Raw genomic sequence first — 15,169 nt, forward strand, 5'->3', positions numbered from 1 at the left:
AGGTTTACTTTTCGTTTGCTCTTATCTCTTCCACTTTTTTCTTACAATTTTCTCTTGTTCTCATCTCTCATTCTTACACTTTTCTCTTGGTCTTATCTCTCATTCTTACAATTTTCTCTTGGTCTTATCTCTCATTCTTACACTTTTCTCTTGGTCTTATCTCTCATTCTTACAATTTTCTCTTGGTCTTATCTCTTATTCTTATAATTTTCTCTTGGTCTTATCTCTTATTCTTACAATTTTCTCTTGGTCTTATCTCTTATTTTTATAATTTTCTCTTGGTCTTATCTCTTATTCTTACAATTTTCTCTTGGTCTTATCTCTCATTCTTACAATTTTCTCTTGGTCTTATCTCTCATTCTTACAATTTTCTCTTGGTCTTATCTCACATTCTTACAATTTTCTCTTGGTCTTATCTCTTATTCTTATAATTTTCTCTTGGTCTTATCTCTTATTCTTACAATTTTCTCTTGGTCTTATCTCTCATTCTTACAATTTTCTCTTGGTCTTATCTCACATTCTTACAATTTTCTCTTGGTCTTATCTCTTATTCTTATAATTTTCTCTTGGTCTTATCTCTTATTCTTATAATTTTCTCTTGGTCTTATCTCTTATTCTTACAATTTTCTCTTGGTCTTATCTCTTATTCTTACAATTTTCACTTCTCTTGATCTTCTCACATTTCTCTTACTCCCCTTCTCTCACACTCTTTCGTATCAGACACACTCTGTAGGCTACTTTTTTCCTTCTAATCTTTGTCTCCCCCCCCTCTTTCTTACACTCTTTCTTTTAAATAACTTCCTTTTTTCTCATACTCTCCAAATCTTCTTCCTCTCACCTTTTCCCAAGCTTCAAACGTTTTCCCCAAACCCCTTGATGGCACTCGTAACCTAATGTGAAACTAAGTACCTACCAAATCAAACCTTATCTTATAATCAAGAGAGTGACTTAAATATATGACAGGGTCTATGGTAAAAAGTAGACCTGCACATGCACTTTAAAAGGGCGTTATGATTTTGTTGTACATCGAAAATTTTTATGACCAAATTTATAAAACCTATTTACCTAACCCAGAGAAATATGTCCCTTTCCAAAACGGCCTACCGTGAAAGTTACGCTATCGCTCTGCAGCATATCACGGTAAATAATCGCAGCCATAGTTTACCCCACGGAAACACAACTTTAAGTTTAGCTTTGTCATTGTTCAATTCATTTTGGTGTCTCTTTATAAAATACGGCTGTCTTGCATGATGCAATCACTATGTTCTTACACTTTTCTCTTGCTCTTATCTCTCATTCGTACACTTTGCTCTTGTTCTGATCTCTTTCTTTCAATTTTCCCTTCTCTTGCTCTTCTCACCCCTCTCTTACTCTCCTTCTATCACACTCATTTTCTCACACTCATTTTCTCACACTCATTTTCTCACACATTTCTTAAACTTTTTTCTCACACACTCTCCTTATATTCTCTTTTCTTACTCTTATCTTCTTTTTCTCTTGCTCTTTTACCCCCACTCTCACACTCTTTCTTACACTCTTTCTTTTAAATAACTTCTTTTTTTTCCATTATTTCCTATATTCTTCCTCTCACCTTTTCGCAAGATTCAGACTTTTTCCCCAAACCCCTTGATGGCACTCGTAACCTAATGTGAAACTAAGTACCTACCAAATCAAACCTTATCTTATAATCAAGAGAGTGACTTAAATATATGACAGGGTCTATGGTAAAAAGTAGACCTGCACATGCACTTTAAAAGGGCGTTATGATTTTTTTGTACATCGAAAATTATTTTGACCAAATTTATAAAACCCTTTTCCCTAACCCAGAGAAATATGTCCCTTACCAAAACGGCCTACAGTGAAACTTACGCTATCGCTCTGCAGCATATCACGGTAATTAATCACAGCCATAGTTTGCCGGAACTATGCCAATACTGTTACCTAATCACGTGATTCTAACATTCAGTGGCGGAGCCAAAGGCGGGGGCACAGAGGACAGCCACCACCCTAGCAGCCCCGAAAACAAGTTTTTCGGGCAAAAATCCCCCCACCCCCTCTGATGTAAACTTGGCTCCGCTACTGCAAACATTAGAGGTTATAATATTACTATCACTTGCGAAATCACTGCTAAATACCGGAAGTAAAGTGTCTCGTCTAAGAAGACACGACTATATTCACCATTCATTTGCGGGACTGATTCAGCTTTACGGAAACGGCCGAGGATTGGAGACTGAAATTTAATTGACGCATAATTGACGATAAAGATTCAATATTTTTAAGTTTAATCCTTTTAGGACACGTGGGAGATATTTTCTACAATTAGATGTATATATAGACCATCTTCACAATATCAAGGTATAATGAACTTCGTTTTATACCTTGACATCATTGGACACATTCAAGATTGAATACAGCCAATCATAGCCCTAGACAAACAGACTGTAAACATTATGACTTATTGTTTACAAACTTTTTTTCGAGGACTCCAATTGGCTGTATTCACTCACACACAATCCAATCAAATCGCTAAATTCAATGATACAAAAAGGTGACTATTGCAGTCAAGGTATAAAACGAAGATCGTCATAGCTTGACATTGTGACGATGATTAATCACAAGTACGACGGAATACAATATAATTTTAAGGTTTAGAAATACAAGAAAGCTTAGGTGGCTATTGCATTCAAGGTATAAGACGAAGTTTGTCATAGATTGACATTGTGAAGACGGCGAGTGACAAATGTTATATGGTTTGTAGGGGGCTTATTTATATCGGCCTATATCAAATATTTGCATATATTCACGAATAGAGTGGACTGTTTCACACGGACAACAACAAACTAAGAGAGGTAGGGCAAATATCTTTGTTAAAATATGCATTATCATGCTTATAATCAAAAACTTTGCTTATGTCATTTGTCAGCTGTAAGCTATGCACAATCAAATAAGAAGCAATAAGAATTCGAATAACCACATACAGGAATATCAAAAGGCTTACTAAGGATACGAATCGCAAAACGAAACTTAAAATTCGAAATACATTGGTACAGTACGGTTACAAAAATTTGAATATTTTGAATATTAAAATATATTTTCGGGCATTGTTTATAATTATTTTTTAATAAGAAAATATATACCCCACAACAATCCATGTACGTATTGATTTTAATTGTCAAAGAACTAGAAGTCAGATTTTGATTTAAAAAGTGATAAGGAAAGCTATCTGCTATCAAGCTTTCAAGGGATTTCGATGATCCATATATAAGTAATAGGTTTTAGAAAGTCTTAAAATTTCCTCATATAAAGTTTCTAAGTATATCTATATATAAGTAACGTCGTATATTATAGTATTCAAAGTGTTTACAAAGTGTAAGATGAAACCTATAGAGCGTTTATTTACCTTCAAAAATTTAACGGTTAATTCTCATTCAGGTAGCTTGTAGCTTCTTTTGACCCAGTGACAGTGTGACCTGGTGAGATGTTGTAGGCCAATTCTTTTTTTTTTTTTTTTTTTTGCTCATATTTATCAAAACTATACACCAAATCTAGAGATTTGTGCCCTTTCTCATATCTGACAGTTTAAACTAAATAAATTCAGAGAAATATGTCTCCTATATATTCTTAAAGGTTTCAACTAAAAATATTGAGCCATTTAAAAGCCAAACACTAAAACTAAGTCAAACTGCTTAATTAACAGTAAGTACTCTCCATTTTTAATTAAATGAATTTCATAACAAAAAGGCCCCAAAAACTTGCAACATTTTTCTAAGGTCGTCACCGAACAGGAGCTTTTGGAATTAATTCTTATCATACCATTCCAGATTCTATCCGAGAGAAAGAACCACTGACGAAAATGACGATGGAAGTCAAACAAAGCCGATTTAAGATATTCTTCAAAGACAATGCGTTGATGTTATTGAACGTGCTGGGTATTATAATTGGCCTGGCACTAGGTTTTGGACTCCGCGAAGTACATCCCTCAAAGGATGCTCTCATGTGGATTGGTGAGTACCAGATAAAATCCTTTTGGAAGTCATCTTAGGCAAGGGGCAGGCTGGATTGACCGAAATGTATCCACGAAAACTATTTGTATTCTTACTTGCTTTCGGGTTGTTGCCCTTGCAACCCCCTCCCCCAGCTCTCACGCCTATGCCTGTCGAGTCAATAGTTGACCCCACCCTCCCCACCCTTGAAAAACCTCACCCCCTCCCCCTTTTTTTAAAGCTTTGGATATCGACGATCGTGTGTTCGAGGAAGGTAAGCACAACTTTTGTCTCGCTAGCCGCACCAGCTATCTCCGAGTTGGTAATGAAGGTCGTAATAATTGGCATGCGGGATAGCACTCTTTGGATGCTCTGCTTCTTATCGAAAATAAGCTTATACCACTCTTTTGGAAAGTTTCCCCATTGAACACCGCATAGTGTTGACGCTATGCATAAATCCAGTCTGAAGCAGGAAAGTGACACTTCAAACTTCATTTCTTTTCATCTTTTCGCAGGTTTCCCCGGTGAACTGTTTCTAAGAATGTTACGGATGTTAATCGTTCCTCTTATTGTCTGTAGTGTTATCTCAGGTATGTTATCTATTTAAATTGTAGACGAACTATAAGTATTTTCTATTTTCGTGTTGTGCCAACATTTTTATATTGTTACTGTAATTGTCCAGCACTCATTGGTAATTAATGATCTTGCAAATGTTATTAACTAATAACGACCGAAAAATTTAGACTGAAGTCTCTCCTAACTATTTCTGAAATTACAGACAGAAGTCAGAATTCCATACGGAAAAGAGGTACGGGGAGCTGAAATTGTACTCAAATATTAATATTTGAACGCATGGATGCGTATTCGCATATCCGCGAAATCGTGGTTTTGTCTTTCGTATCTCGTCTTGTAAGGTCGGCTAATATAATGATTTTGCCCTTTACACTTTAAGGATGTTCTCTGCCTGACTCGATTTTCGTAATTCTAATATTTCAGGTGCGGCCTCAATGGACCCAAAATCAAATGGAAAAATAAGTTTAATCGCCATAGGTTTTATTGTTGTGACTCATCTGATAGCTTGTACTATAGGGGTGGTCTTATCAATACTTATAAAACCAGGTAAATATCAAGTGATATGTGGACCCTCTAAATGTCGGGTTGAAAACTCAGTCGTAAAGAGGTATCAGGTATTCCGGAAGGAACATCACAACCTTGTCTCTAAGACGACAGCTTTTTTGTTACCCGCACACCACAGATACGTGTGGGAAGATCAGGCTTTGGTGAATACATGATAACTACATATCAGTTGACCGGCAAAATCTCAAATACTTCACCACATGTACCTGTTCACACGAGTGAGCAACAAGGTTTATAAAAAAACGTTTGAATTTAAACTTTTCCCCACGAATGAACAAGATCTTACTTACATTTACTTACACACAAGCTGAGGAAAAATGCACGATCGTCGTCCAACCAAATTATATGATGCGGATATGGGCTTGTTGGATCAAGGATTTCATATCGAATACTCCGATTACCATTGATAAATCAATGAAAGCTTTTTCGTACTGGAATTTAAAGCAAGGATTACATTTCTTTTATTTCAAGGTGTTGGTGGAGAGAGCACAGACGCCGATGATATCAGGGAGAATTTAATAGAAACTCAGGATATTTTTGCAGATTTATTTCGGTAAGTACAGTAACGGCATAAAATTTCAGAATCGTGGTCTTGGTTTTTATTTGTTATGTCCCTTTAATATTGAATGTTTTGTGGTCTTGTTTTATTAGTTATGTCCCTTTAATATTGAATGTATTGTGGTCTTGTTTTATTAGTTATGTCCCTTTAATATTGAATGCATTGTGGTCTTGTTTTATTAGTTATGTCCCTTTAATATTAAATGTATTGTGGTCTTGTTTTATTAGTTATGTCCCTTTAATATTAAATGTATTGTGGTCTTGTTTTATTAGTTATGCCCTTTTAATATTAAATGTATTGTGGTCTTGTTTTATTAGTTATTTCCCTTAATATTAAATGTATTGTGGTCTTGTTTTATTAGTTATGTCCCTTTAATATTAAATGTGTTGTGGTCTTGTTTTATTAGTTATGTCCTTTTAATATCGAATGCATTGTGGTCTTGTTTTATTAGTTATGTCCCTTTAATATTGAATGCATTGTGGTCTTGTTTTATTAGTTATGTCCCTTTAATATCGAATGCATTGTGGTCTTGTTTTATTAGTTATGTCCCTTTAATATTAAATGTATTGGGGTCTTGTTTCATTAGTTATGTCCCTTTAATATTGAATGCATTGTGGTCTTGTTTTATTAGTTATTTCCCTTTAATATCGGATGCATTGTGGTCTTGTTTTATTAGTTATGTCCCTTTAATATTAAATGTATTGTGGTCTTGTTTTACTTGTTATGTCCCTTTAATATTGAATGTATTGTGGTCTTGTTTCACTAGTTATGTCCCTTTAATATTAAATATATTGTGGTCTTGTGTTATTAGTTATGTCCCTTTAATATTGAATGTATTGTGGTCTTGTTTTATAAGTTATGTCCCTTTTATATTAAATGTATTGTGGTCTCTTTTTTATTAGTTATGTCCCTTTAATATTAAATGTATTGTGGTCTTGTTTTACTAGTTATGTCCCTTTAATATTGAATGTATTGTGGTCTTGTTTTATTAGTTATGTCCCTTTAATATCGAATGCATTGTGGTCTTGTTTTATTAGTTATGTCCCTTTAATATTGAATGCATTGTGGTCTTGTTTTATTAGTTATGTCCCTTTAATATCGAATGCATTGTGGTCTTGTTTTATTAGTTATGTCCCTTTAATATTAAATGTATTGTGGTCTTGTTTCATTAGTTATGTCCCTTTAATATTGAATGCATTGTGGTCTTGTTTTATTAGTTATTTCCCTTTAATATCGAATGCATTGTGGTCTTGTTTTATTAGTTATGTCCCTTTAATATTAAATGTATTGTGGTCTTGTTTTACTTGTTATGTCCCTTTAATATTGAATGTATTGTGGTCTTGTTTCACTAGTTATGTCCCTTTAATATTAAACATATTGTGGTCTTGTGTTATTAGTTATGTCCCTTTAATATTGAATGTATTGTGGTCTTGTTTTACTAATTATTTCCCTTTAATATTGAATGTATTGTGGTCTTGTTTTACTAATTATGTCCCTTTAATATTGAATGTATTGTGGTCTTGTTTTATTAGCTATGTCCCTTTAATATTGAATGTATCGTGGTCTTGTTTTATTAGTTATGTCCCTTTAAAATAGAATGTATTGTGGTCTTGTTTTACTAATTATGTCCCTTTAATATTGAATGTATTGTGGTCTTGTTTAACTAATTATGTCCCTTTAATATTGAATATATTGTGGTCTTTTTTATTAGTTATGTCCCTTAAATATTGAATGTATTGTGGTCTTGTTTTACTAATTATGTCCCTTTAATAAGGAAACCTCGAATTTAATCTGTATTCTTTTATTTTCAGGAATCTTATACCTAATAATTTGGTGGAAACAGCCTTTAAACAGGTATAGAATAATTCACAAAATAAAAACCGTCGTAAAGGAATACAGTCGCCGGAATTCAGTGACCAGTAACACTTTATAGAATAACAATTTGAAGTCGTCTACAATTAGATAAAAGTGCACTGGCGGAATTGACACTAGTCAATGTTTTAAATCAATTTTCAATATGGGGATATAGTCGTGTAAATATCTGCTTTCCGTAACACTTTTCAAAATTAAAATCGAGCGTCTATAAACGTTCGATCAGGTTGATTGCAGCGGATCCCAGTCGACCTGCGCCCTTATTTTCTGTGTTTTGATAAGGGTTACGGTTGTATTTTCAGGCCCAGACACAATATGAAAAAACAGTAGAAAATGTGACCAGAAATAGCACCAATGGAAGTTTTATTGATGTAGTAGTTACGATATCTAAAAGTAATGGCTCGACTGGCGGTGTTAATGTTTTAGGTTTGTGGATTCAATTTCTACCTTATCTATTCGCGCGAAGAGATAACTGATTTTGGTCAAATTTTTACAATTATGACAGGCCTGTAGCTAGCCCAATGAACATGGGCGGGCGCAAAACGTTTAAAATCGATGGTTAACGTTCGATAGACTATTTAAAAAAGTGAAATTTTGGAGGGGGTGGGGTATGATTGCATCAATAATGATATTTTGCTTTTCTTTCTTTGTTAGGTCTTATAACGATAAGTACGGTATTTGGTGTAGCTATCAGTAAACTCAAAAAGAAGGCTGAAATTTTTCTACAATTTTTTGTTGGTGCAACTGAACTTATTTTATTCATACTTCGTAATTTCTTCTGGTAAGCTACTTTATAATCTCCCCTTGCTTTAACGCAACTCCGGCATTTTGGTGGCCATATTGGATTTGATACGAGGCATATTCAGCCAACATCTCTAAAGGGATTTAAAGGAAGTATTTGCAACAATTGTATACATATCGGATACTCGTACAATGATATTTGCCCCCATTGCGTTTGACGCCTATGGTTCCTGCTATACGTGTTATTCCCGAAAATCGTGACTAGAACATCATGACGTCACTATCACAGAACATAATTCAAGACACACACTCGATGGTTAGCATGGGAAAAGCTATAACTAACCGTTCTTGTATCACGCAATGCAGCCATTTGATTGGATTGTACGTCAGCGAATACAGCCAATCAGAGCCTTCGACAGAAAGACGGTAAATATTGTGGTTTTGCACAGACTTTTTGTCTGACTATTGCAGTCAAGGTATAAGTATCAAGCAATAGTTTGACATTGTAAAGAAAATTTATTTCATTTCTTTTTCAGGGCTGGACCAATTGGAATCGCAAGTTTAGTGGCAGTATCGATCGCGCCGGTTGAGGACATTGCCGGTGTATTTTCACGACTGGGACTATTTGTTGTGTGCGTAGTGGTCGGACTAATAATTCATCAATTTATCATTTTACCAGTTATATTCATTATATTCATGCGGAGGAATCCATTCAAGTTTATGTTATCGACAATCCGAGCTATTTTATTAGGATTTGCTTCCACCAGCACGTAAGTATTGTGCAATAGGATTTCTCAAGGCGGTACGAGTTGGTTAATATCTAGCCCTTGCTAAGCCAACTCCCTTACGTTCCCATTCAAATGAACTTATTGCCAATCAGAACGACATTAATGTAATAATCTGTTTCAGTGAATCTTATTGGTATGGTCGAACTCAGCAAATGAAAAAATACGTATAGAACGAAAATGGGTGCAAATCGATAGCAAAATTACTGGATACGCCGTTTACTTCCTTCACAAAAGTAGACCGAACAATCCAGTCTTAATACAATCAATGATTGGCCACATATCGAAACGAAAGCACTGGCTATTTGTTATTAATTTGTAATTTCAGAGCCGTAGCCATTCCGGAGATGTTGGTAGCTTGCGACAAGGAAAAAGTAGATCGGAGAGTGTCACGTTTTACCATACCGTTTTGCGTTACGTTAAACGCTGACGGTAGCGTTATATACATCACATGTGCTGCAGTGTTCATAATACAGTTGTCTCTAGGAACCGTCACACCAGCTCAATCCGCCATTATCGTGTAGGTATCCATTTTGATTTTCAAGGTAAAACGAGATTGTTCACATCTAACCATTGAACCAACAAGTCTATATTCCAAGAATAAGCAATAAGCATGCGTTATTGTCGTAAAAATTCTCTGATTGAACTCTGACATATCGACGAGAGAAGTTAACGGCATAAATTATAGGGGCAGTGTCTTTCAGATCGCAAACAAACTGTGAATTGCCGGAAGTAAATGGCGTCGCTCAAGGAGGCACAATGAAATATACCATTTATTGCCGAAAGAGAGTCCACATTACGAAAAATGTCGAGACATTTTGTTTCAGTCTAAAATTAGATCTTGACTACCCCACGGACAGAATTTGCAGCTATCCAGTCTAGAGCACTAATACAGTCGGACATCTGCCCAACCTGCCAGCGGCCATAACTTTCGCCTCATTTCAGAATATTGACGTCTGTCTGCGGTTCAGCTATCCCATCACTCCCCAGTGCTAGTATAGTTACGTTGATTATAGTTCTGACGTCACTCAATATACCAATTACACAGGTGGCGCTAATGTTTGCCGTTGAATGGTTTTTGTAAGTACATTACGTTTCTTGCTTGTGTCTGGTGACAGCTTCTGCTGGAGGTGGACGTGAACATGTTGCCTAGCAACATACCAATGCTTTGTCCGGTTTAGTCTGTCTAAAGAATCTTAAATAGTTCGACTCATTGACGTTTATTGTTGAAGGGTTACTTCCCTTATCCTTAGATTTTAATTACCTCCCTTATTTTATTTTCAGAGACAGACTTAGATCGCAGACAAATGTAGTGAGTCACACGATGATAACAGCTATAACGTACAGTTTATGTAAAAAATCTTTAAAACAAAACGACGAAGACATTCTTGAAGTGGACATCGTTGTCAATGGCGACACAAAACAAGAAAATCACGTGACAAAACTATAACCGATCTCTGATTAGTGCCTTTTGATTTTCGTCGGCGATTTATAAACTGTTACAGGCTACCGAAACATTGTTTAGTTTTGTGATAAACAATCCAAACTTTTAGTAAACCAATGGAATTCAAATGAAACGAAACGAAAGATCACGAGACAAAACTATAACCAATATATGAATAGCGCCTTTTAATTTTTCTTCAGTGATTTGTAAACGGCCTAGACATTGTTTCGTTCTGTGGTAATCATTCCAAACTTTTAGTAAACCCATGGAATTCAAATGAAACGAAACGAAAGATTTTTTTTTCAAGGATTACTGAACTCAGACACTACTATCGTATCGAATTGTGACCACAAGTTTTTCATCATTTGGGAAATGTGAATCTGCGAATCATATCAGGGTGATAAAGATCAAACAAAATCACAAATTTTATGGCATTGTTATTTAATATGTTGAACTCACATATCAAATCATTATTATTTATTCATCATTATATGGAAAATCATTATAAATAAAAATAAATACCAAGACTTTTGTATTTATAGTTAGAGCTGTAAGACGGCCTGCCGTAAAAAGTTCTGCTAGCGCCTTGCAAACGGCCTGTCGTAAAAGTTCTACTAGCGTTCTACACCAGACTCGGCTTTGCGGAAACTACCGAAGATTGCCGAATGAATCTGCACTATTCAGTTCATAGGGTTATTTAGATGTCAGTCTTCCTCTGGACTTTCATGTAACTGACACAAACGCCTGAACCAGCTTTTCCAAAAACTAGCCAGAAGCGTTTCTTGGATTCATTCGATAGAGAGGGGAAGGGGGCTACAATATTGTCAAGGGGACTGTCAGCTCCAGGCTTTAAGAACTAAGTAATACGAAATGTGAGTGTCGTGTGGTGGGTGAGGGGGAGGGGGGGGGGGGCATTCTCAGTTCTAAAAGGGGGTGGAGTCGCCTTGCATTCTCAATATAGTCGGATCGATTATCCGAAACATGCGTCGGCAGAATGGGATGGGCTCAATGCAATAATACAAGACTGTGTAAAATTACATGAACTACAATTAATTCGGCAGTTTCAGTGTTGACGTAGAGTAATTGATCAAAAAAAAAGATTAATTAATTCGCATGCCAATATAGCATATGTTAATGACAGTTTCAATTTGAAATAACAGTAAAATTAATTAAGGGTTGGCCTAACCTCTGAAAACTGGTCGGGCTTGTGCTTAATCTACCAGTATATAAAGGTTATCAAAGGTTAGAATAGATCGCTCCTGCAATCAGTTGGACATAAACTTATTGAAACAAAACATTACTATAGGAATTTATCAACCGTACATGCTTTCTGCGACATATAATAAGTTCGGACTTTAGGAACTACAGACGTCCCACTGGAAGTGATACCATACCACTAGGTACAAGGCAAGTTTGACCGTATGTCGTAGAGCTGTAATAATTGTCCCCCGCAGTCGTAGTCTGGAACTTCAGTTAATTGTCTCATCCGAACCACTATACACATGTCAATTCGAAAACTTTTTTTTGAATTCTTCTAAAACCAAATGTACCAAACGCACTGCATGTACTAAAGTGCTTGACCTTCCGTCGTAGGACAATAATTACGGCTCCCGCAGTCGCAACCGTTATCGGAGCTCGCAGAAGATATTAATCACATTCTGATAAAAGTTGACATTCAATTTAAAAGCAATCATTCTAACACACAGCTCGTGTCTATTTTTCCATTTCCTCGCTAATTTAACGATTAAGTAATTTAAGGTATATGACCATTTGGAAATGAAATGAAATGAATGGAGTTTTACGTCCTACTTTTCTGCACCATGTGGGCTAATGAAAACGGGCAACGCCATGTAGGATGCAATGAGGGGAAATTTTGCCAGCACAGCAGCATTAGCCTGCTCTTTTTCGATTTCCAACTGTCAACAAGGGATCTTTAACGTGTACAGCCTGTAGCACACGGGGCCTCGGTTTATTGCCCCATTCGAACGACTAGACGCTTTTTCCATGTCAGTCCATCTTACCTGCATCACTGACAGGGGGAAACCAGGTTGAAAATCTGAAGGTATTATCTAGACCTATGCAGGGATTGAACCCTAGACACTCAGGTTAGTGAGCAAGCGTCTAACTCACTGAGCCTCCGCGGCTCCCTGTGGTCATTCACTTTAGCGCAATGTCGTTGAAATGTCTTGTCCTAAGCCTGTGCGGAAAGCTATTGGACGAACCCAAAGCTATTTAAAACCTTCGTTGTTTAAGGAATGCCCCTTAAGACACAATGACCATAACATGAATTGAAATGGAGTTTTACATCCTATGGTTTATGCCGTGGGCTATTTAGATTAATCTGGATAAGCTGTTTAAAACTAGTATCCTAGTAATCTAAGGATATCAACTTAGGTTTTCGAGGATCCTGTCTACCAGACGGTCCTTGATCAACCCCCATCAATCTTTACGATTTACCTTAAAGGGATTGTAGAGGAGCTTTCTAGATTTTTTATGTGTATCGGGGACAATGATAGCATCAATATGCACCATTCCAATCCTTAAACAGGCATCTGTGGATCTTACAATTCCGCGTTTGATGACGTCACTAATCGTAAAATATACTTTATCACATAAGGATTAGTGACGTCATAAAGTTATAGTGGAATTGCATTAACCACAGACGTCTGATTGAAAATAGAAATGGTGCAAATTGATGTTATCACATAGATTTTTTTTAAACTGACAACGAAAACTTTCGAATTGAATTTTATTCTAAACCTAACATTTGATTAGACGAGCGAATCACTTTAACTATTTAGCATAATAACGTATAAAATGATCAAATTCGAGTATTCATTGATTTGCAATAAGAACCTATACAAGTGAACATGACATTTATAGTAACACTGTGTTTAACTGTACTGGTGTGCGCATTGCGGAATGTCGCAGCAGACTGCATGGATCGCGATTTCGACGCGCTGTATATGCGACCGGAAGGCGAACAATGGCAGCAAAGATGCGACACATGTCAATGCAAGAGCGGAAAGATTGAATGTAGTGGTGGACCGAAATGTGACATTCCTTACGATTCTTTATTACGACATTCCTGTCTTGAGGTGAGCTTTATCACTTTGGAATGAAATAAAGTTTTACGTCGTTATGGTGGAGGGTGCGCACTAACGTTTCGAACGGTCTACCGTGAAAGTTCTGCGTGCGTTTTGCAATAGCTAAAACTGTCGGGGATTACCGAATTCTAAAGTTTGGGTATTTTACGAATCTTTTGTTGTAGAGAGAGTAACAGTTCGTATTCATGTACGTCGCAGGCAACATGAGCGAAGTACACTCATCGAAAAAGCAACTGACGGCAACAGGAATTCGCTTCGGTCTCTTGGGTCCACTAAATCGAGCGTCGGGACAAATTCCCGAGCTGTCGCAAGCTGCTTGCAGTCGTTGCAAAGCCAGCTGCTATAATAATCTGTAGGTCCTAAGGGTTTTACGAATGGTGGTTTTTCTCGACAAAAGTAAGAAATTGTGACGTCACTACTCCCAAAATTCTTTATCCCATTAATATTTCAGTGGACTGATGATAGCTGTTGCTGTAAAAGGAAAGGCTGTAAGGCCAATGGTAAACAATATGACGTAAATGAATGGATGCCAATGGACCCCTCTGGATGCCAAGTTTGTCAATGTCAAGAAGGATTTAGAGGCGAATGCAAAGCTTTTCTTAATTGCATGCCTGTAGCTTAGGTAAGTCTTTTAGATTTTAGAACTCCCGAAAGATAGTACGCGATGGCTCCGTTGCACAGTGACATCGGGTGTTCGAGGAGGAACACATGCCTTTGATGATTTCTGTATATATTGATACTTACTGTCCGAATTTGTAGTAAGTATCCTCAGCAGCCTGGTTTTAATTGTTGACAAATATGATGTCTGATCTTCATTTTCCAAAGTGATACGAATGGCTGAAATCGAATTTTATCATTCTATCATCTTGCATAACGAACGGCGCCCGCCTCTGACATGAAATCTGCATGGTAAAATGATACTAAAGTTCTGAATTTTCGACTACGTTTTATTGAATTGTAGACGAATCAGAAGTCAGACTTTAGTTTTAACAAGTGATACGCATAGCTGATTTTGGCCTTTTTCAGATTGTAAAGTGAAAACGTAAATTTATGCTGCTACATTCTGTTAAAGAGCGAGGGTGCACGAGCTTTTTAAAAACAGTATCTAGTTGGATAAATCCCTTCTCCCAGTGTTCAGCAATTAATGAGTTTTTGTTGATATTTTGTGAAGTCAATTATAATTTTCCGCCAAAGAAGGGAACGGTCGTCGTTCTATGACATTGTTCTGTTTGAAAAATTTTAAAAAATATTTTACCCTTTTCTCTTACAGTTTGTGTCACGGTGCAGCAATATTTGGGAGACGTACAATAAATCTAAAAAAAAAAATTAAATATCAGATGTGTTTTTTTTTCCTGTGATGGTATGTTCTCGACCATTGCTGTCGGTGTTGTCTCTCAATCGCACTGATTTGATTAAAAAAATCGACTTTAACTTTCTTTTCCACTGTCGCATTACTGTGGGATATCAACACCTTAAACAGAATTTCCGTGTCTCCAATTATTTACAGACGTTCTGTCAATGGGTCCGATTGGCTATATTGA

General features: G+C 36.4%; 2 protein-coding genes across 2 annotated transcripts; both read left to right on the forward strand.

Moving 5' to 3' along the window:
- Positions 1-3,853: 3,853 nt before the first annotated feature.
- LOTGIDRAFT_156002 (hypothetical protein) lies at positions 3,854-10,527 on the forward strand (the record flags this gene model as incomplete). Its single annotated transcript, XM_009046039.1, has 11 exons — positions 3,854-4,004; positions 4,225-4,257; positions 4,499-4,573; positions 4,980-5,102; positions 5,592-5,673; positions 7,491-7,533; positions 7,854-7,977; positions 8,206-8,332; positions 8,829-9,062; positions 9,406-9,597; positions 10,362-10,527. The coding sequence occupies 11 exons, from the start codon at positions 3,854-3,856 to the stop codon at positions 10,525-10,527; spliced, it is 1,350 nt and encodes a 449-aa protein (XP_009044287.1).
- A 2,860-nt stretch (positions 10,528-13,387) lies between these two features.
- On the forward strand, positions 13,388-14,964 carry LOTGIDRAFT_229900 (hypothetical protein). Its single transcript, XM_009046040.1, has 3 exons — positions 13,388-13,619; positions 14,080-14,250; positions 14,899-14,964. The coding sequence occupies exons 1-2, from the start codon at positions 13,392-13,394 to the stop codon at positions 14,248-14,250; spliced, it is 399 nt and encodes a 132-aa protein (XP_009044288.1). The 5' UTR covers positions 13,388-13,391; the 3' UTR covers positions 14,899-14,964.
- The last annotated feature ends 205 nt before the right edge of the window (positions 14,965-15,169 follow it).

This window comes from Lottia gigantea, assembly GCF_000327385.1.
Source record: "Lottia gigantea unplaced genomic scaffold LOTGIsca_10, whole genome shotgun sequence".
Classification (NCBI taxonomy): Eukaryota; Metazoa; Mollusca; class Gastropoda; family Lottiidae; genus Lottia; species Lottia gigantea.

Excerpts from the sequence above, each read along its gene's own strand:
- LOTGIDRAFT_229900 (XM_009046040.1), top strand. The coding sequence starts at position 13,392 with ATGACATTTATAGTAACACTGTGTTTAACTGTACTGGTGTGCGCATTG. Across the intron at positions 13,620-14,079 it reads TACGACATTCCTGTCTTGAG|TGGACTGATGATAGCTGTTG; the intron begins GTGAGCTTTATC and ends TTAATATTTCAG.